The following is a 24430-nucleotide window of genomic DNA, read 5'->3' on the forward strand; positions in this document are numbered from 1 at the left end:
TGTGCCCACGAGCACATTTTCCTCCCACATATATATCAGCTACTAATATCCACTGCAGGTTGCCTTTCTTTTCCTGCATCACTCTAAAGGGTAATTTCTCCCAGCTTTTAGTTCTTCTTCTTCACTTTTTCTCTACTTTGCTCTTCCAAATATATTTATTTTTGTCAGGGACAAGAGTACAGGTGAGTCAGTGCCAGCTTGAGTGGAAAAGATTTGACAGATATAACCACCCTAATTCTGGTCAATTATGAGGAGAAAACTTGTTGGTAGGGGAAGAAAAGTAACTCAAAACACTCTGAAACAGAGTAATAAGAAATTGTTTTGCAGATATATCTTGCAGAGATAATCCATTCATTCAACGAATGATTGAAGGTCATATACGATAGGCCAGCCCTCTTTTAGAGGAGATAGCAACCAATAAAGAAAATACAGTTGACACTCATGGAGTTTAGAATCGAGCAGGAAAAATAAACATTTAAAAAGTAGGCCAGGCATGGTGGCTCATGTTTGTAATCCCAGCATTTTGTGAGGTTGAAACAGGAGGATTGCTTGGGCCCAGGAGTTCAAGACTAGCCTGGGCAACATAGGGAGATCCCATCTCTACAAAAAAAGTAAAATAACTAATATAAAGTAATTATGCAATAGGTTTGAATTTCATACAAAGGGCAACATAAAACCATATTAGGGTTTTAAGCATAGGAATAGAGTAATACAAATAAATTTGAATTAATAAAATTCACTTTGCATAGAAAACGGTGTGAGGTCAAAGCAAAGACTTTGGTAGTCATGCAAGCAAGAGATAGATGTAGCTAGAGAAAGAGTGGTAACAGCAATGATAGAAAGTCTTAGAGAGAACTAAGATATTTCGGAAGTTACTTCTAGAAAGCTTGTTGCTTGAATGCATAAGCATAGGGGTAGGTGATAGGCTAAGGAAGAGGAAGAAGCTAAAAGAGTGGTAGGACTAGAAATATGTGAATGAAATGGTGAGTTTCTGTGCATTGTCTCTAGTTGAACCAAAAAGATAAATATCCAATTGAGGTGTCAACAGGCTTTCATTGCAAATATATCAGTTTGATGATAACTATGATTTCTTTGATCCTTGGTCCAAGCACAGTAATATCAACATATGTAAGTCAATTAAATCAATAAATCAAGACTGTACCCCTTATCCTTTTGCATTCTCCTCACTTCACACTCCCAATCAAGGAATTTCACAAGTATCCTTTAGTTTCCCAAGATGAGTGCTGGAAAGAATTACTGATTCAGATGAAATGCTGGTATTCTACCAGAGAAACATCTCCAGTACTGTACATTCAAATGTCTTTCTTGGGTTTGGCTTTGTTCATAAAGGGATTTGTTAATTACCAGGACATTCTAACACAAGGATTTTAGAACTTGGTGGGAAGGGAAGGGGAGGCTGGGTGAGAATTGCTGGCCTTGAATTAGGTAGTTTGCTGGTAATTGTTTTGGATTGTCTCTGCCTATTCAACACATGTTCATTATTCTCTTTTTATCAAATACAGGTGTGTCTTCTTTAGAGTTCGTCATTTTATTTGTCTTGTTGACAGAATTCCTCTTATGAGCAACAAACTCAAGATTGAAAAGTAAAGACAGGGATTAGAGTTGGAGTACCCTCACATTAATTCACCATCACTGAAGGTTAGCACATCACATAGTTCTCCATCATTTCCAACATGCTTATATCTTTCTGAAGTTGTTTTTCCTCTGGAAAATTGCAATATATAACCTCACACTGAACAAATTGCTTAAATATAACCAATGTTCCTTCAGTGCACAATCAACATGGCATTTCCTCTAGATAATGCTTTTGTGGATTAATCTAAATTTATAATAGTAAAATATGGTTATCCTCTGAAATATAGCAGAAATTTGAGTCTCCTGGCATACCAATTACCTTGGCTGCTAAAGGGCAGCTCATCCAATCTGGACAGAGAAATGATCACAAATGACATTTTAACTTTGAAATGGCATAAACTCATGTCAAATTATTCAATGGTATTGGTAAGGGTCTATGACAGAGAGAATATTCTAAGGACAGGAAAGCAAAAACAAACAAACAAACAAACAAAAAAATGTCCATAGCAAACATTACAAGTTAATAAGAAATATTGTACCTTGGGAGAAGACTAAATATGGATCTTACCTCCAAGAGGAGGAGAAATTCTGGGCTCTGATCTGATTCGTTCAGAGCCAAAATCAAAAGTCTGACTTTCTTCACTGCTGTTTCCATCTTCAATTCCATCAACAATCCTACTTAAAATAAAGGAAATTGACTGGTTGTGGATTCATATTCATGGATTCCAGTATTTTTAAAAGAGTTAAAAGATATTATGTTAAATTTCTAAATTCTAGACACTCTAGAACTGAACTATTTGATATAGTAACCATTAGCCTTCTATTGCTATTGAGTACCTGAAATGTGGTTTGTGCAAATTAAGATGTGCTGTAACAATAAAATACACACTGGATTTTGAAGAATGTGTTGAAAAAATGTAAATTATTTCACTGACTATTTTTATATTATTTAAATTTAAAATAATATTTGGAACATATTCTGTCAAATAAAATATATTATTAAAATTAATTTCACTTTTATCACGCTTAAAAATGTAGCTGTTAGAAAATTTAAAATTATATATGTAGCTCACAATTTTATATCACATTATGTTTCTTATCACACACTGATGTTGTAGACAGAGGTTCTTTTACTTATTCTCAGATTCAAAACTTTAAGGTATGGTACAAAAGTCCTCTTACCTAAATTCATGTTAAATCACGACTCTCCAGGTTTTAACCCTTAGCATCACAGAAAATAAATATTACACCTCTACTCTAGACTTACAGAAAATTCTAAATGTAAGAGTTAAAGAATTATATTTAAATCAGTATTTAGTCTTCTTTTCATGGTAAATAGTATCTAATCCACTCATTATTTTAAAAAAATACAAGTCAATTGTAGAAAATTTAAACATAAAGGTAACAAAAAACCAGAAAATAAAAATCACCTGTAATCTACTACTATAGTCAATATTTTGATGTATGTCCCTAAAATATTATTTTCTCTCTAAAGGAACATATATTCTTTTCATAAATGTAGGATCATATTGTATATAAACCTTTCTTTCTCAGCTCTGATACAGTCTCTTCCGATTTATAATTTATTATGTTTAATTTTAGTATAAACTTAGAAGGAGAGTTAAGCAATATTTTCAAATTACCATCTCCAACTGAATTCTTGAAAATTTATCATCCGCCTACTTTTTACTAAACCTATTTTGTTTATCTTTTCCTTAATATTTTATATTAATGAATAAGAATGTTGTTCAAATAAATAATAAAACTATAGTATTTGAGAAAGATCACTTGCTTTATAAGCAGAAAAACAAACTTTTAATCCACCTTTCAGTACTTAGTATCTCTGAGATCTTGGATAAAATATTTACCCTTTGAGTTTCACTTCTTACAACTTTATAATAGAGATAACACAAACTATAGGGTTCTGAGAAGATTAAATGCAACTGTGAATGTGAAATTACCTAGCAAAGTACATGAAACATAAAAAGTAATACATATTTTGTTCATGCTTTTATTTATTATTCAGCTGTTATGTGATTTTGATGATGGCTGTTGCTTTTCTACACCATGGCCTACCCCTGAACATCTTCGGAATCAGGATTTTTCATGCTTTCAATCACCTTTAGTGGATTCTAAAATGATTTTTAAGAAATTAAAAATAGAACCATGCTATGTTACTTATTGAAGAGACCAGAAATAAAACTAAGTTTTAGCCATCCTTGATAATAAGGCAAGAATAGTATGAAAAATAAAAATCTGCATTTCATTTTCTTCCTAATTTCAACTGGTTGCTTATGAAACTTTTGGTAAGATCGAGCACTGAGGGGTTAACATTGATGGAGTTTGTTCCATTTCTTTTATTTTCATTATCAATCATAAAATCACAATGTAGGAATATACATTTAACATAATAGGTAGTGCAAAATGAATAAAGGGAGTAAAGAAGGATTTCTGAACATTTAGTATTTTGAGAACATGACTAAAGCTATTTTGCTCATCCTGCATGCACACACACTTGCACATATACTCAAAAAACTGCCCACAAAACTCAGAAAAGCTGAGGATTCCAGGAGAGGAATCTGTGGAGTAGAAAGGCTCAGAAGGCTGAAGGCAGGTACTACTCTGTGTAAAAGGCAGCCACGATCATGTGAGAAAGTTATATGATATGAACTCTCACCTTGGACTGAGGTCTGGGGGTCCAGCATTATTCAAAGTTGAAAGTTGCAATTTCAAGTTCTTCTCTTTCCTTTTATTATGGTTGGGGGGGTCAATTTCCTGCTTGGTTTTGGGGGAATTTGACCTGGAGACTCTGATAGGTGAGTGAAAGGGCACCGTTCCCGAGGCCAGTTGCTTTAAGCTTAAGCCCAGGTAGGTTTTACTGCTTCCAACCTTCTTGTTGCGTGAAGAAGATCCCCTTGTGCAGATGGGAGAGAGAGAGGCTGTCTCCTCTTCCTCCCCCTCCTCCTCCTCTTCCTCATCTTCCACAATGGATGGGAGTCGCTTGTTGATGCTGCCATTTCCCTTGGGCTCTGACTAAATTAGTGGATAATATGAATTAGTACAGACTACAAAGACCGCAGAAGAAGTATCTCATTAATGCTGGAGGTCTCATTTGAACAAAGTCAAATTTCTTAGAGACTCTTTTCATTAAAACTGAAGTCTTTGCAGATTTTGTTATTATTTTATCAGGTGCTAAAGGTCTTCCCACTTCTGCTCTTCTCCAGGTTTACCCTCTATGCTTTCTTGATGTTAGCCCCTGATTTTAACCCTCCTCTTTGTCTTTTAAACTGTCTTCATGGGGAGCCACGTGAAAGGTGCATTATACCAGGTTTGCAACTGGATTTTAATTCAACCTGTCATTTGTAATAGTATATGATGGCATGCTCTTAGAAATAAAGACATTTTCCATTTTAATGGAGGGTCTTAGGTCTTGTTATTTAAAATTACAGGATCTTTACTGGAACTTTACATGGAGATTAATCAGCAAAATTGCTTTATTCTTGAGAATAAAAAAAGCTTTCCTATTTTGGATCACATGAATGGAAGAAGATCAGAAGTATTCTCAGCTACTCTGCTTCCTGCTCTCCTTGTTCTTTCCAGTCACTAGCAAGAAAAGAAGCAAACCACCTGGTCTGCTTCCTTTGAAGAGCCTTGGAAAAGGAAGGAAAAATAGTCTTGCCAAAACCCATCCTATAACTACTGGACTCTTGACTGGGATCATTCAACTTTGTAGACTAAGAAGAGGAAAGAAAGAGTGTGGGAAAAGACAATTGAGGTGATGATGGAAGGGCTAGGGCAGTAAACACAGCAAAGGCTAACTAGTGGCCCTCAACAGAGTCACTGTAATAGTGTGTGCTTTTTGCTTTGCCCCAGACATGGCTTCTCTTCTCACTTTTCTGTGCCTCCGTCTTTTTTGAAAATTGATTCCCTTATACCCGATCATCAATAATTTATAATAAAAATAAGGCAAAGAACTGAAAATCTCTAAGATTACTATTCAAACTCTGGGCTGTCATGGTTATTGACTTAAAGGAATAGTTGTTCTTTTGTTGTACAGGGATTTTGCTGTATATATTACAGGTATAATAACATTGCAGTGACTTATAGGCAATAGTCCATTCAGTGTAGGCCATCGATGCTGAGTGAAATGTATAGTTTACTCATGAAGTTCTTGTACTTTAATCTCATTAGCTCAAAATTTCTTGAAGAAATGGCATTCTTAGACTCATCTTTCCAAATACGTATGGTTATTTTAATTAATGATGAGATCATACTTTTGTTTGTTTGTTTTGCTGGGATAGTCATGATGTTACTCTTGTTTGTTTTTCACAGCATTTAAAACTCTGTGTTTTTAACAAAAACTGGGCCTACACGGAATTACAGGGGAACATTTGTACACTAGCATTGTTGGATAGAAAAATTAGTTTACCCAGCTAAAGACACAACAGGGCAAACTTAATCTAAGAAATGAGAAACAATGAGCGCATTCTCTAATTAGAATTCTGTTTACATTTGCATTGGCAAGTTAATCATTCCTTTGTTTCAAGAAGCCTCTATTGGCTCTAATTGAATTCTCTGACTAATAACCTGTCAAGTATTTGTACTTCTACAAGTTTGTGGAAATTTCATACCTCCATTTTGTCATGGAGACTTGGTGTCTTGGACAAGGTGCTTAGATACTGACTCACAATCAGTGCAGCAGACATTACTTATACCAATAATCAATTATCCCACCTGCCATCATTGCAGGCAGGACCTAAGTTTATTATATTATTAAATATTCAGCCTCACATTAGCCTCTGTGCAGGAGTATCAGTTACTTTCTTCAGGCCATCTATATAAAAACAGCTGCTTTCTGCATGTAGCTGGATTCACCTGTTATACACTGCCATGAAGTTCAACCACAGGACTCTTCCTTCTCAACTGATGTATCTTTTCATTTTCTTCCTGGAAAATGCTTTCACGAAGGCACTAGGGTTTTTATACTCATAGTTAAACAAATCTAGAATTTGGCTCATGATACTTTGCTGGGATAGCCACTTCAAAGTTACAAATGACTAGATTCCATCAAATCTGTCCTGACTAAAGGGGAAACAGAACAAAGTCTAGTGGTTGAAATTCATGAACTTCCAGTTACACAGTCCTAAAAAAAAAAAAGTCCTGTGACTTACTAGCTGTAACCTCGGTCAAATAATATACTTATTAAATTACTGGTTTCTTCATATGTAAATTAGGAATGGTGTGAGGAAAACACTAGATATTAGATAATGAAAACCAAGCACTTTAGCAATGTGCAAAGAGTTTAATAAATGCTTGCCTACATGATGCTGATGATCATAAAGAAAATGAAAACATTTATACTGTGGCAAGTGCTACAAAGGGTTCTGGTTACCTCCTTTTATGCAATATCCTCCCTTCTTTTTTTTTTTTTTTTTTTTTTTTTTTTTTTTTTTTTTTTTTTTTTTTTGAGACGGAGTCTCACGCTTTGCCCAGGCTGGAGTGCAATGGCGCGATCTCGGCTCACTCAAGCTCCGCCCCCGGGTTCCCGCCATTCTCCTGCCTCAGCCTTGAGTAGCTGGGACTACAGGCGCCCGCCACCGCGCCCGGCTAATTTTTTGTATTTTTAGTAGAGACGGGGTTTCACTGTGGTCTCGATCTCCTGACCTTGTGATCCGCCCGCCTCGGCCTCCCAAAGTGCTGGGATTACAGGCTTGAGCCACCGCGCCCGGCCGTATCCTCCCTTCTTTCTTAGTTAACAGAACTCTCAGCAATGCACCCTCCACAAAGATTACCTTTCTCAGGTTCCCTTGCCACTTGGTTTGGCCATGAGGCTAAGTTATGAGATGGTAGCATATAAGTGAACAGGTTTTAAGAAATTTTTAGAAAGGCTCATAGAAACACTGTAACCTCTGTCTTACTCTTGCACATTTCTTTTGTTTGTACTCTGAAGTATGGATTAAGTGAATGTATGTTCAGCAGTCCCCATGGAGAATGAGATCTTGGAGAAGGAAACCATATTTTGAGAATGATGATGCAAAAATAATAAATAATACATCCTGGCACCTTATTGACACATGGGAGTTTTCATATTTTTCATTTCTGGACTTGTCTATGAGAGGGAAACAACACCTGTTATTCTGGTGGTTTTAACTTTACAAATTAACTTCAGCCTAAATTATACAGAGGATTTTGTTGTTGTTTAAAGTTTAGGATGTTGTAGTCTTGGAACAGATCTTCATTTTCAGAGTTCTATGAAAGGCAGAGGAATTCAAATTGAAAAATACAAAAAAAAGTCTCTTTTTTTTTCATAAGAAAGAGAGTATAGAAAGGTCTGAGGTGAAAGCAGTGCAGTAGAAAGGAAAAGCTGTCTGATGAGAAGAGTTAAGACATAAAGACGTTTATGGAACATAAAGGCCATTTTGCTTGTTGCTGAGGAGGATTTTGTAGAAATAAGAGAGAAAAGACAATTAGTGCCAGGAGAAACTTGAATGAAAGCACTGAAATGCTTTAAGAGCTTCTAAGAAGCTTCCCAATGTAATATTAAAAGTGGGCCTGTAATCTTAGCACTTTGGGAGGCTGAGGCAGGCAGATCACTTGAGGTCAGCAGTTCAAAACCAGGTTGGCCAACACGTTGACCCATTTCTACTAAAAAATACCAAAAAAAAAAAAAAAAAAAAAAAAAAATTAGCGGTGTGTGGTGGTGCATGCCTGTAATCCCATCTACTTGGGAGGTGGAGGCAGGAGAATCATTTGAACCCAGGAGGCAGAGGTTGCAGTGAGCTGAGATCACACCACTGCAATCTAGCCTGTGCAACAGAGGAAGACTCATTCTATGATAAAGACACATGCACACATATGTTTATTGTGGCACTATCCACAATAGCAAAGACTTGGAACCAATCCAAATGCTCATCAATGATAGACTGGATTAAGACAATGTGGCACATATACACCATGGAATACTATGCAGCCATAAATAAGGATGACTTCATGTCCTTTGCAGGGACAAGGATGAAGCTGGAAACTATCATTCTCAGCAAACTATCACAAGATCAGAAAACCAAACACCACATGTTCTCACTCATAAGTAGGAGTTGAACAATGAGAGCACATGGACACACGGAGGGGAACATCACACACTGTTGCCTGTTGGGGGTGGGGGGCTAAGGGAGGGATGACATTAGGAGAAATACCTAATGTAGGTGATGGGTCGATGGGTGCAGCAAACCACCATGGCACAGGTATACCTATGTAACAAAACTGCATGTTCTGCACATGTAACCCAGAACTTAGTATAATTAAAAAAAAAAAATTAACCCTATTTGACCCTTCTCCACCATCATCTTCAGTAAATTCTTAATGTCTTCATAATGCATTATGTAATTTGATCTATTTGTGTGCCTCTGTGTCACAGGATTATTGGTAATAAAAGTCTAGCTAATAATCTTAACGAATCAGTTTTTTCGGGAAACTTTTCTTGAAATTAGAGAGTTCTTAAAAGTTGAAACTGTTTTAAAAGTTCATTGAATCATAAAACATGGTTCCAGAATATCTCTCAACCATATTTTTAGCATTATTGACATTTACAAGAAAAAGTCTGACTACCAATTTTAAATGCAATGAAAGTACTTTTAAGATCAACACCTTAGGACTTTACATTTGGCATGTTTTGGTAACAAACTGCTTTATAATGGTAACTATAAAATGCTTCCATAGAAATATGAGTTTCAATTCTCCTCTATACTCAAACTCAAGCAAATCAGTTGCCACATCTCTCATTGGAAAGTCAAGTAGGGAAAGTAAAAAATAAATACATGAAATTCTGAAGAGAAAGACAGATTTATTGGTAATCCTCCAGATTTTAGATAAATATTTTGCTCTTTAACAAAAGCCATACCTGTGAGACCGTAGATTTGTTTGATAGTCTTGATATCACCTGAAAGAACAAACAGAAGTGTTAATCATTGTATGTCTTCTGGTGGTTTGGGGCTGGGTGAAATGCAGCAGGCAGAGGAAAGAGAAGTATGTACAGAGTTTGCGGGAGGGCAGCAGCACAGGAAGGGGTGTGGATCTACCTGTGCAGGCTAGAGAAGAGAAAACACCGTCTACAATGTGCCAAAAACAACTGCCCCATCCTACCCTCTAGGACCACTACTGATCAGGTGTGTGTAATGAGAAAAGGAGCACCAACTTGAATGTCTACCACAGGATACCACACCTAGGAAATAATGACCACAATAGTGGGCTTATTGGCTGTATTTTCCACCTTGATGCTTCGTTCTCTCTCCTTTTTTTTCCTATATCTCCCTATTCTTCTTTCTTGCTATTTTGCCAAATTTGCTCATCTTCCTTGATTTTTCTTTCTGTCTCTGTGGAAATAGAAATCTATGAAATCGTTTCTTACTTAATTTCATTACTTCTATTTATTGGCCTCTCTTTTTGCCTGAACGCTCATAGGCATGAGCTATTCATCCTGTTCCACTTGTTTTCCACTATCTCACCATGGTAATCCCTGTGGACTAGGTTTCAGTTTACTGGGAATTCTAATCCCCTAATTGAATCAAATATTCCATTGATTACAAAAAAAGAAGAAAAACTGCTGCTAATCAGTGTTGATATGCCATCAATTGTAAGACAGATTTAAATTTCAGAGATGCTAAAATTGGGGAAAAATATATATCTTACTTAGGCTTGAATCTCACGACACATTTTGTATAAAATCAAACTATGGCACTATAGAGGAGTATATTAAAAACATGCACCTTCCACGATGTACAAAGAAGCTCTGGAAATTATAAGATGACCTGGAAACATGCTTCTGATATTATCTACATTGTTTTTGTTCAAATATATTATTTCATTTTAATGTGGTAATAGATGCTGTTAATTAACATGATTTTATTCACATGAAAAAAATTTGTACTTGAAAATGATCTGCCTAGAAAGCCAGACATATTTGGTAATTCTGTCACCCTCCCCTCATTTTTTTCTCTAGATGATTAGGGAAATAGATCTGTTATATTTACACAAATGCCAGGATCATTATTGCTGTGCAAATATATGTTTCATCAGTGTTTAATTTTATGATAGCAGTCAACCGATTCTACATCTGCTTAGCTGCCTAAATATGCATTAATCAGATGCATTTTAGACATAAGTTTTGTGATAATTCCCTAACTAAATGGTGACAAATAAAACAGCTGAATAGTTAAAAATGTGAAAAATAAAACAAAATTATGGTGTTCTTGCTACTGTGGTAGACATGAAAACATGTTTGGAAAAAGCCTTTCATTTATAGCTTGGATTACAGAAGAACATCACAATGGGATTCAGGAAGCCTGAACACCTCCAATCACAGATACCCTTAGAGATATAAGAGAACGATGCTGGCCTTAGCAGTTTCCAGCTGTCTGGTTTACCACTAGATGAGTTCTGCCAAGTTGCTGAATCCCAGAGTCATTTTTCTATACTAGTGCTTTTCAAACATATTATGTGCACATGAATTACTTAGGGATCTCCTTAAAATGCAGATTCCGACATGGGAGGTCTGAGGTGGGGCCTGAAATTCCTAATTTCTAGTTAGCTCCCAGGTAATACTGGTGCTGCTGGCCCTGGAGACACATTTTGAGTAGTAAGAGCTTATGACCAACATCACAGTTATTATCATCCTATTTCCTATCAGTTATTTATCCATCATGTGATAAGCACCCTTATAAGTGTTTCCCAGACATTATGCACATTAATTCCCACTGTGATCCTACAATATAGGTATTTTTAGTCTCTATTCTGCAGAAAAGGAAATAAAAGGACCAAATTAGAGTTAAGTGATTTGGTGATGGCTGCAAAGTAATAACTGACTAAGCAGAGAAATGAACACCAGATTGGCTGTTATTAAGGTTAAATGCAATACTACATTTAAGTGTTCGGCATGCAATATATTTTTCTTCCTCCTACCTTTTGATACCTTTGATTACCCAAGGTAACCTTATCTCATCTTTTACCAAATGTACTGATGGTCAAGAGTCAAGCAGAATAAGCCTAGTACCAAAATCTGGCATAGACAAAACGAAAATAGAAAACTTCAGGCCAATATCCCTGATGAATATAGACATAAAAATCCTCAACAAAATACCAGAAAATTGAATCCAGGGAATCCAGGAGCACATCAAAAAGTTCATACAGCATGATCAAGTAGGCTTTATTCCTGGGACGCAAGGCTGTTTTGACATACAGAATTCAATACATGTGATTCACCGCATAAACAGAATTAAAAGCAAAACACGAATGATCACCTCAACAGATGCAAATAAAATCAACTTGCCTTCATGATAATAACCCAGATTAGTCGTCAGAGGAATATACCCGAAAATAGTAAGAGCCATCTCTTGGGCAGGTAGCAGCTCCGTGTTTTCCTGGGACGGTGCGCCCACCGAGGCAAGCCGCCATTTTTGCTGTCTTGCCGCCCTCGCCCCTGTTGCCTTCAGGCTTCCAGAGGGTGCGTGGTGACAAGGGACTGGTGCAGATCCCCAGCACCATGGAGCTGCCCTGTGGAAAAAGCAGCCAGACCTTTTTCCACACAGGTCTCCGATCCTGTTTCTCCTTACGGGGCGGCCCTTGTGACCTGGGACTCCAACACAACTACCCTGTCCCCACCTGAACTTGCCAGTTGGAGGTGGCTCTGCAGTTCTCACAGCAGGAACTCCCAGAGAAAACCCACAATCCCTCTGCTATTGCAGCTGCAGTGGTACCGCCCTAACCGCTCTGTCTGGGGCTAGGGAAGGAACAAAAGGCCTAGTCACTATGCTGGCACCTTCAGCACACTACACACGGTAAGGAGAGGAATCCAGACCCTCTTCCCTGTGAGCCCAGGCCTCCCACTCTTCATGAGGCAGGGCCTCTGGCTCCGGACCACAGATCAGCCTCCTCATCACAGCAGAGCACACCCACTGGTACTGGCTCTGAGGTTCCCTGGTGAGGGCTCCCAGAGGCAATCAACAGCCCCTCTTGTCATTGCCACAGCAGTGGTTCTGCTCCTCCTGCCCTTGGTATAGGGAAGAAACAGTCTGAGGGCTTCACATATGCTCCGAGTACACCACAGCCACCATACAGGGAGAAGCTCAGTCTCTCCTCCCTATAAGCTCTTGAACCTCCATTCTTCACCAGGCAGGGACCCCAGTTCAGGCCAGCAGTGCATTTGTCTCATCCCCTGACTGAACATTTCCAGTGGCAGGGGCTCTGTGTTTCTCTGAGACAGAGGTCCCAGAGACAACTGAAGGCCCACTCCCATGGCCACTGCAGAGTGGTACTGCTCTTGCTGCCCTCGGACTGGGAAAGGCACAAAGATCCTGAGTGCTTTAACCACACTTCTAGGAAGCTGTAGTTGCCCCCAGGAGAAGAGGCCAGTCTGTCTACCCTATGACCTACCCACTCTCCCTGCTTGTTATCAGGTAGGGCGCCCCCAGCTTGGGCCCCCAGTGCAGCCACCCCAACCTTGGCTGATTATACTGATTGGTAGCAACTCTGCATTTCTCTGGAGTGGAGCCCCCAGAGACAAGAGAAAGGACCTCTGTCACAGCCACTGCTAAGGTCCCTGGCCTTGCTGCCTCCAAGCTGAGGAGGCCACATAAAGCCTGAGCTCACCCCAGAGTTGCAGTGTGCAGCCCAGGAGAGCCAAACCGAGATCTGCAGCCAGCACTCAAGTGGGAGAGGAGCTCACACTGTCAGAGTGCTGACAGAGAGCACAGCTGCAATCATGAGGAAATACAGAGGAGCCACATGGCCAAGCAAGTGCCTACCTACTGGCCATTTCACTTAAGCACCACCTACTGGATCACAGCACAAACTTCAACACCAAAAATACTTTTGGTAATAGGCTCCTCTGTGAAACCAAAGAACTCAGCTAAAAATAAAGGCCCTGCACAAAGCCTTGGCCCTCTGAAAACATCCAGAAATGAAACCTACTGATTATACCCAAATTACACCACAGTTAGAGGAACACCAGCCCACACAGATGAGAAAGAACTAGCGTAAGAACTCTGGGAGCTCAAAAAGGCAGAGTGGCCTCTTTCCTCCAAACAACCACGCTAGTCCCCCAGCAAGGGTTCCTAACTGGGTTGAAATAGCTCAAATGCCAGAGATAGAATTCAGAATATGGATGGGAACATAGACCATCGAGATTGAGGAGAAAGTGGGCACCCAATACAAAGAATCTAATGAGTACCATAAAATGATTCAGGAGCTGATGGATGAAATAATCGTTATAAAACAGAAGCAAATAGCTGAAAAACACACTACAAGAATTTTACAATGCAACCTCAAGTATTAACAGCAGAATAAACCAAGCTGAGGAAAGAATCTCAGAGTTCAAAAACTGGCTCTCTGAAATAACTCAGTAAGACAGAAAATACATAAAAAAGAATAAAAAAGGATGAACAAAACCTCTGAGAAATATGAGGTTATGTAAAGAGACCAAAATCTATGAATCACTGGGTCCCTGAAAGAGCTAGGGAGAAAGCAAGCAACTTGGAAAACATATTGCAGAATATCATTCATGCAAACCTTCCCATCCTCACTAGACAGGCCAACATTCAAATTCAGAAAATGCAGAGAAATCCTGTGAGATACTACAGAGGAAGACATCCCCAAGACAGATAGTCATCAGATTTTCCAAGGTCGAAATATAAGAAAAAATGTTAAAGGCAGTTAGAGAGAAGGGGTAGGTCAGCTACAAAGGGAACCCCATGAGGCTAACAGCAGAATTTTCAGTAGAAACTCGACAAGCCAGAAGAAATTGGGGGCCTATATCAACATTCTCTTTTTTTAAAAAAACTTTATCTTAAGTTCAGGGGTACATGTGCACGTTTATTATATAGGTAAATTTGTGTCACGGGGGTTTGATGTACAGATTATTTCATCGCCCATGTACTAAGCCTAGTACCTATTACTCATATTTTCTGATCCTCTCCTTCCTCCAACCCTTCACCCTCTGGTAGGTTCCAATGTCTGTTGCTCCCCTCTTGGTGTCCATGTGTTTTCATCATCTAGTTCCCACTTACAAGTGAGAAAATGTGGCATTTGGTTTTCTCTTCCTGCATTAGTTTGCTTAGGATAATGGCCTCCAGCTCCATCCATGTTCATTTAGAGAACATGATCTCATTTTCTTTTATGGCGGTGTAGTATTCCATGGTGTGTGTGTGTGTGTGTGTGTGTGTGTATGTATGCATGTGTATATATATGTATATATACATAGATACACACTATATATACATATATACACATATATACATACATATATATAATATATCTCATATTTTATTTTATCCAGTCTATCATTGATGGGCTTGTAGACTGATTCCATATCTTTGCTATTGTGAATAGTGCTGCAATGAACATATGTGTGCATGTGTCTTTATGGTAGAACAATGTGTATTCATTTGGGTATATACCCAGTAATGTGATTGCTGAGTTGAATGGTAGTTGTGCTTTTAGCTCTTTGAGGAATCTGCACACTGCTTTTCACAACAGTTCAACTAATTTACACTCCCACCAACAGTGTATTCTTCCTTTTTCTCTGCAATCTTTCCAGCATCTGTTATTTTCTGACTTTTTAATAATAGATATCTAACCGGTGTGAGATGGTATCTCATGGTTTTGATTTGCATTTCTCTAATGATCAGTGATATTGAGTTTTTTTTTCATATGACTGTTCACCACTTGTATGTCTTTTTTTGAAAAGTGTCTGCTCATGGCCTTTACCCACTTTTTAGTGGAGTTGTTTGTTTTTTGCTTGTAAATTTGTTTAAGTTCTTTATGGATGCTGAATATTAGACTTTTTTCAGATGCATGGTTTGCACAAATTTTCTACCACTCTGTAGGCTGTTTGTTGATAATGTCTTTTGTTGTGCAGAAGCTCTTTACTTTAATAATTAGATCCCACTAGTTAATTTTTGCTTTTGTTGCAATTGCTTTCAGCATCTTTGTCATGAAATCTTTGCCAGGTCCTATGTCCAGAATGGTATTTGCCTGAGTTGCCTTCCAGGGTTTTTTTATAGTTGTGGGTTTTACATGTAAGTCTTTAATCCATCTTGAGTTGACTTTTACATATGGTGAAAGAAAGGGGTCCAGTTTCAATCTTTGCATATGGCTAGCCAGTTATCCCAGAACTATTTATTGAAAAAGGAGTTCTTTCCCCATTGCTGGTTTTTGTCAGCTTTGTTGAAGATCAGATGGTTGCAGGTGTGTGGCCTTATTTCTGGACTCTCAATTCTGTTCCATTGACCTATGTGTCTGTTTTTGTACCAGTACCTCAGCATTCTTAAAGAAAATAATTTTCAACCAAGAATTTTATATCCAGCCAAACTAAGCTTCATAAGTGGAAGAGAAATAAGATCCTTTCTAGACAAGTAAACGCTGAGGGAATTCATGACCACCAGGCCTGCCTTACAAGAGGTCCTGAAAGGAGCACTAAACATGGAAAGAAAAACAAACAAACAAACATACCAGCCACTACAAAAACACGCCTAAGTACACAGACCAGTGACACTACAAAGCAACCGTACAAACAAATCTATATAATAGCCAGCTAACAACATAAGAGGATGAAATCCACACAGATAAATATTAACTTGGAATGTAGATGGGCTAAATGCTCCACTTAAAAGTAACAGAGTGTCAACATGGAGAAAGAAGCAATACTCCCTGGTATGCCATCTTCAAGAGGTCCATCCCACATGCAATGACAATCACAGGCTCAAAATAAAGGGATAAAGAAAAATCTACTAAGCAAATGGAAAACAGAAAAAGGCAGTGGTTGCTATCATAATTTCAGACAAAACAGACTTTAAACCAACAAAGACCACAAAAGATAGAGTAGGACATTACGTAAAGAGTCTAATTCAACAAGAAGACCTAACTATCCTAAATATACATATACCCTCAAGAGAGGAGCACCCAATTCATAAAGAAAGTTCTTAGAGGCCTGCACAGAGACTTTGATTCCCACATAATAATAGTGGGAGACTTCAATATCCTACTGAGAGTATTAGACAGATTGTTCAGGCAGAAAATTAAAAAAGATATTCAAGACCTGAATTCAACACTTGAATAAATGGACTTGTTAAGTGTCTACAAAACTCTCCACCCAAATATACAAAACAACAGAATATACATTCTTCTCATTGCCACGTGGCACATATTCTAAAATCAATCACAAAATTAGACATAAAATAATCCTCAGTAAATTCAAAGAAACTGAAATTATACCAACCACATTCTTGGACCACAGTGCATAAAAACAGAAATCATCATTAAGAAAATCTCTCAAAACCATACAATTACATGGAAATTAAACAACCTGCTCCTGAATGAGTCTTAGGTAAATAAGCTAAGGCAGAATCTAAAAGTTATTTGAAACTAATGAGAACAAAGACACAACATACCAGAATCTTTGGGACACAGCTAAGGCAGTGTTAAGAGGAAGTTTATAGCACTAAACAACCACATCAAAAAGTTAAAAAGATCTCAGATTAACAACCTAACATCACAACTAAAGGAACTAGAGAAGCAAAAGCAAACCAACCCCAAATATAGCAGGAGATAAGAAATAACCAAAATTAGAGCTAAACTGAAGGAAATTAAGACATGAAAAATCATACAAAGGATCAATGAATCCAACAGTTGGTTTTTAAAAAAATTAGTAAGACAGATCATTAGCTAGACTAACAAAGGAAAGAAGAGAGAAAATCCAAATAAACACAATTAGAAATAAAAAAGGGAATGTTACCACTGACCCTACAAGAATACAAAAAAACCCTCAGAGACTACTACAAACACCTCTATGCACACAAACTAGAAAATCTAGAAGAAACTGATAAATTCCTGGACACATACAACCTCCTAAAACTGAGCCAGGAGGAAATTAAATCCCTGAACAGACCAATAATGAGTTCCAAAATTGAATCAGTAATCAAAAGCCAAGCAACCACAAAAAAGGTGCAGGACTAGACAGATTCACAGCCAAATTATGCCAGTAATATAAAGAAGAGCTGATACCATTCTGACTGAAAGTATTCCAAAAATTTGAGAAGGATAGACTCCTTCCTAACTCATTCTATGAGGCCAGCATCATCCTGATACCAAAACCTGGCAGAGACACAACAAAAAAAGAAAAATTCCGTTCAATATCCTTCATGAATACAGACAAAAACCCTCAACAAAATACTAGCAAACTGAAACCAACAGCACATCATAAAGCTAATTCACCATGATCAAGTAGGCTTTATCCCTGGGATGCAAAGTCGGTTCAACATATACAAATAAATAAATATGATTCATCACGTAAAGAGAATTAAAGTAAAAAACCCATGATTATCTCAATAGATGCAGAAAAGGCTTTTGGTAAAATTCAACATCGCTTCATGTTAAAACCCTCAATAAACTAGTCATTGAAGGAATATATTTTAAAATAATGAGAGCCATCTATAACAAATCCACAGCCAATATAATACTAAATGGGCAAAAGCTAGAAGCATTCTGTTGAAAACCAGAACAAGACAGGGATGCCCTCTATCATGACTCCTATTCAACATAGTACTGGAAGTCTTGGCCAGGGTAATAAGGCAAGAGAAACAAATAAAAGGCTTCCAAATAAGAGAGAAAATCAAACTATCCCTGTGTACAGACGACATAATTTTATATCTAGAAAACCCCATAGTCTCTGCCCAAAAGCTCTGTGATCTGATAAACAATTTCAGCAAAGTTTCAGGTACCAAATCAATGTACAAAATCAGTAGCATTCCTGTATACTAACAATATCCAATATAAGAGGCAAATTAAGAATGTAATCTCATTTGCAATTGCCACGAAAAGGGTTAAATACCGAGGAATACAGCTAACCAGAGAGGTGAAAGATATCTACAATGAGAATTATAAAACACTGCTCAAGGAAATCACAGATGACACAAACACATGGAAAAACACCCCATGCTCATGATTAGGAAGAATCAATATCATCAATTTGGCCATACTGCATGGAGTAATTTACAGATGCTAGTCCTATGAAACTGCCAATGACATTCTTCATGCAATTTAAAAAATATTTTAAAATTTGTGCAAAACTAAAAAAGAGCCTGAATAGCAAAGGCAATCCTAAGCAAAAGGACAAAGCTGAGGTATCATGTTACCTGACTTCAAGCTACATTACAAGGCTACAGTAACCAAAATAGCAGGGTCCTGGTACTAAACCAGACATATAGACCAATGGCACAGAATAGAGATCTCAGAAATAAGGCTACACACCTACAACCATCCGATCTTCAACAAAGCCAACAAAAACCAGCAATGGGGAAAGGACTCCCTATTCAATAAGTGGTGTAAATGGTGCTGGGATAGCTGGCTAGCCATATGAAGAAGATTGAAACTGGACCCCTTCCTTAAACTATAAACAAAAGTTAACTCAAGATGAATTGAAGACTTAAATGTGAAACCCAAAACGATAACAATTCTGGAAGATAACCGAGGCAATACCACTCTGGACATAGGACCTGGCAAAGATTTCATGAAAAAGATGCCAAAAGCAATTGCAACACAGGCAATAATTGACAAGTGGGAACTAATTAAAGTATGGAGCTTCTGTATAGCAAAAGAAACTATCAGCAGAGAAAAAGACAATCTACAGAATGGGAGAAAATATTTGCAAACTGTGCATCCAACAAAAGTGTAATATCCAGAATCTATAAGGAACTTACACAAATTTACAAGCAAAAACAAACAACCCCATAAAAAAGTGGGCAAAGGATAGGAACAGCCACTTTTCAGAAGAAGACATACAAGTGACTAGAAAACATATGAAAAAATGCTCATCATTACTAACCAGTAGAGAAATGCAAATCAAATCCACGATGAGATAGTATTTCAGAGCAGTCAGAATGGCCATTATTAAATTTGAAAAATAAATGCTAGTGAGGTTACGGGGGAAAAGGAACACTTATATACTGTTGGTAAGAGTATACATTAGTTCAACTATTGTGGAAAGAAGTGAAGTGATTCCTCAAAGAGCTAAAAACAGAACTAGCAGTTGATCCAGCAATCCCATTACCGGGTATATAGCCAAAGGAATATACATTATTTTACCATAAAGACACATACATGCATATGTTCACTGCGGCACTGTTCACGATAGCAAAGACATGGAGTCAACCTAAATGGTCATAAATAGAAGACTGAATGTATTAGTTCGTTTTCATCCTGCTGATAAAGATATACCCAAGACTGCGCAATATACAAAAGAAAGAGGTTTATTGGACTTATAGTTCCATATGGCTTAAGAGGACTCACAATCATGGCAGAAGGCAAGGAGGAGCAAGTCACATCTTATATGGATGACAGCAGGCAAAGAGAGAGCTTGTGTAGGGAAACTCCTGTTTTTAAAGTCATTGGCTCTCATGAGATCCATTTACCGTCATAAGAACAGCAACAGAAAGGCCCAGTCCCATGATTCAATCATCTGTCACTGGGTCCCTCCGACAACACATGGGAATTGTGGGAGCTACAAGATGAGATTTGGGTGGGGACACATATCACTGGATAAAGTAAATGTGGTACATATACACTATGGAATACTATGCAGCCACAAAAGAGAATGAGATCCTGCCCTTTGCAGCAACATGGGTGGAGCTGGAGGCAATTATCCTAAGCAAACTAACACAGGAACAGAAAATCAAATACTGCATGTTCTCACTTATAAGTGGCACTAAAAACAAGAAAACAAAGAAGAGAACAACAGACACTAGGGCCTACTTGAGGGTGAAGAGTGACAGTAGGCAAAGGATCAGAAAAAATATCTATTGAGTACTAGGCTTAGTACATGGCTGATGAAATAATCTATATACCAAAACTCTGTGATACACAGTTTATGTATATAGCAAACCTGCACATGTACCCCTGAACCTAAAATAAAAGTTATAATAAAACAATCTATATTAATGGTTCATCATGTAAAAATGTAATTTGTAATTAAATAACATAAGGAGAATAATGTTGTATAGAGCAGGAAAAATAATAATAATAATAAGACTCATCAATAATAAGGCCACAGCCAATATCACATGGAATGAGCAAAAGCTAAAACCATTCCCCTTGAAAACTGGAACAACAGAAAGATGCTGTATTTGTCAATTTTCACACTGCTATAAAGATATTACCTAAGACTGGGTAATTTATAAAGAAAAGGGATTTAATTGACTCACAGTTCTGCATGGCTGGGGAGGCCTCAGAAAACCTACAATCATGGCAGAAGGGGAAGCAGGCACATCTTACATAGTGGCAGGCATGAGAGAGAAGCAAGTGTGTGATTCTCTCTGCCATTTATAAAACCATCAGATCTAATTCACTCACTATCACGAGAGCAGCATGGAGAAAACTGCCCCATAATCCAATCACTTCCCACCAGGTCTCCCCCTAAACACCTGGGGATTACAATTCAAGATAAGATTTGGGTGGGGACAAAAAACCTAACCATATAAGATGCCCACTCTCACTGTTCCTGTTCAACATAGTATTGAAAGTCCCAGCCAGAACAGTTAAGCAAGAGAAAGAAATAAAAGGCATCCAAACAGGAAGACAAGAGATCAAACTGTCTCTCTTTGTGATGATATTACTGTATATCTAGAAATCCCTAAAGACTCTGCCAAGAGGCTACTAGAATTGATAAACAATTTTAGTAAGGTTTTAGGATACAAAAATCAATATACAAAAATCAGTAGCATTTCTATACACCAATAATATCAAGGCTAAGAGTTAAATCAAGAACACAATCTCATTTACAATAGCCACAACGAAAATGAAATACCTAGAAAAACAGCTAATCAAAGAGGTGCAGGATTTCTACAAGGAAAATCACAAAAGTCAGAAATCACACACACACACACACACACACACACACACACACACGAAAAAACATGCCATGCTCAAGGACTAGAAGAACCTATGACCATGCTGGCCAAAGCAACTTACAGATTCAATGCTACTCCTATCAAACTACCAATATCATTCTTCAAAAAATTAGAGCAAACTATTCTAAAATTCACATGGAACCAAAAAAGAACCCAAACAGCAAAAGCAATTCTAAACAACAATAACAAAAATGAACCTGGAGGCAGCACACTACCTGACTTGTAACTACACCATAAAGCTATAATGATCAAGCAGCATGGTACTGGTACAAAAACAGACACACAGACCAATGGAACAGAATAGAAGACTCAGAAATGAAGCCACATGTTTAAAACCTCTGATCTTCCACAAGACTGACAAAAATAAGCAATGGGAAAGGACTCCCTATTCAATAAATGGATAGCCATATGCATAAGAATGAAACTAGACCCCTATCTGTCACTACATCCAAAAATTAACTCAAGATGGATGAAAGATAGAAGTATAAGACCTAAAATTATAAATATCTTAGATGAAAACCTAGGAAGTACTCTTCTTGACATTAGTGTTGGCAAAGGATTTTTTGCCAAGTCCCCAAAAGCAATTGCAGTGAAAACAAAAAATGACAAGTACGATCTAATTAAACTAAAGAGCTTCTGCATAACAAAAGAAACTATCAAGAGAGTAAACAGACAACCGACAGAATGGGATAAAATATTTACCAACTACACATCTGAAAAGGGTCTGATTATCCAGAATCTATAAGAAACTTAAATTTACAAGCAAAAACCAAAAAACTCTATTAAAAAGTGGGCAAAAAGACATGAACAGATTCCTCTCAAAAGAAGACACACAAGTGGCCAACAAACATATGAAAAAAGCTATCATCACTAATCATCAGAGAAATGCAAATCAAAATCACAATGAGATACCATTTCACACTAGTCAGAATGGCTATTATTAAAAAGTCAAAAAACAACAGATGCTGGCAAAGCTGTGGAGAAAAGGAAACGCTGTTGCTGGGAATGTAAATTAGGTCAGTCACTGCGGAAAGCAGTTTGGAGATTTCGCAAAAAATGAAGAACTATTATTTGACCCAGCAATTCCATTACTGGGTGCATACCCAAAGGAAAATAGATCACTATATCAAAAAGAAATGTTCACTCATATATTCATTGCTGCACTACTCACTATAGCGAAGACATAGAATCAGCATAGGTGACCATCAGTGGTGGACTGGATAAAGAAAATGTGGTACATATCCACCACAGTAATAAATTACCGTAGTAATACAGTCATAAAATAGAATGAAATCACGTCTTTCACAGCAACATGGATGAATCTGGAGGCAAGAATCCTCAGTAAACTAATGCAGGGACAGAAAACCAAATACCACATGTTCTCATTTACAAATGGGAACTAAACAATGAGTACACGTGTACATAAACATAGGAATAAAAACACTGGGAACTGCTAGAGAGAGTGGGGAGGGGGGTACGGGTTGAAAATCTACTTGTTGGGTACTATGCTCACTACCTTGGTACAATATCCCCATGTAATAAACCTGCCCATGTACCCTGTATATCTATAATAAAGGCTGAACATTTTTTAAAAAGTGTGAGGCATAATCAAGTGTACTTCATTCACACACACACTCACACATATATATGCAAATAATCAGTAATGTCCCAGCAATCTGAGAGACTCTCTGAATAATTTCATTTACATGTAGTATTAATCACTTATGCTATAAAAGAGCACTATGATATATTTATTCAGACGATTAACACTTCATACCAATCCAGATTCTGCCTGGAATATTTTTTTATTGGAAACTCAGCATTTTAAAGCTAGAAGTGACCGCAGACTGTCTGCTGAAATGATTTCTTTACTTGTCAAAGAATAGAATGTCTTGAGTAGCTTTCTTTTTTTATTTATTCAAAAGTTTATTCAAACGAATATAGCAGTTAAAAACATTTTCTTGTGATAAAACTGAAGGTTGAGAATAGTTTCTAAACATAAGATTAAATGTAAATTTAAGTATTGTTTAGAAAAAGTGACATGGTCTTCAAACTTACACCTGAATCCGTGAATAACCAATAACAGGCTCTGAAATTAAGGCAATAAATAATAGCCTACCAACCAAAAAAAGTCCAGGATGAGATGGATTCACAGCCGAATTCTACCAGAGGTACAAGGAGGAGTTGGTACCATTCCTTCTGAAACTATTCCAATCAATAGAAAAAAAGGGAATCGTCCCTAACTCATTTTATGAGGCCAACATCATCCTGATACCAAAGCCTGACAGAGACACAACAAAAAAAGAGAATTTTAGACCAATATCCCTGATGAACATCTATGCAAAAATCCTCAATAAAATACTGGCAAACTGAATCCAGCAGCACATCGAAAAGCTTATCCACCATGATCAAGTGGGCTTCATCCCTGGGATGCAAGGCTGGTTGAACATACGCAAATCAATAAACGTAATCCAGCATATAAACAGAACCAAAGACAAAAACCACATGATTATTTCAATAGATGCAGAAAAGGCCTTTGACAAAATTCAACAGCCCTTCATGCTAAAAACGCTCAATAAATTCGGTATTGATGGAACGTATCTCAAAATAATAAGAGCCATTTATGACAAACCCACAGCCAATATCATACTGAATGGGCAAAACCTGGAAGCATTCCCTTTGAAAACTGGCACAAGACAGGGATGCCCTCTCTCACCACTCCTATTCAACATAGTGTTGGAAGTTCTGGCTAGGGCAATCAGGCAAGAGAAAGAAATAAAGGGTATTCAGTTAGGAAAAGAAGCAGTCAAATTGTCCCTGTTTGCAGATGACATGATTGTATATTTAGAAAACCCCATCGTCTCAGCCCAAAATCTCCTTAAGCT

At 37.6% G+C, this 24430-nt stretch overlaps 1 protein-coding gene across 2 annotated transcripts in view; it reads right to left on the reverse strand.

Moving 5' to 3' along the window:
- The window catches only part of KCNH8 (potassium voltage-gated channel subfamily H member 8), a 381516-nt gene that overhangs the window by 16444 nt on the left and 340642 nt on the right, over positions 1-24430 (reverse strand). For both annotated transcript variants that reach the window (XM_050777427.1, XM_050777425.1), the window contains 3 exons: positions 9494-9532; positions 4274-4629; positions 2165-2271 (listed from right to left, as the gene is read on the reverse strand). In XM_050777427.1, the coding sequence (XP_050633384.1) occupies positions 2165-2271; positions 4274-4629; positions 9494-9532 (502 nt within the window). The remainder of the gene's footprint in view (positions 1-2164; positions 2272-4273; positions 4630-9493; positions 9533-24430) is intronic.

Source organism: Macaca thibetana, chromosome 2 (genome assembly GCF_024542745.1).
Source record: "Macaca thibetana thibetana isolate TM-01 chromosome 2, ASM2454274v1, whole genome shotgun sequence".
NCBI classification, from domain to species: domain Eukaryota; kingdom Metazoa; phylum Chordata; class Mammalia; order Primates; family Cercopithecidae; genus Macaca; species Macaca thibetana.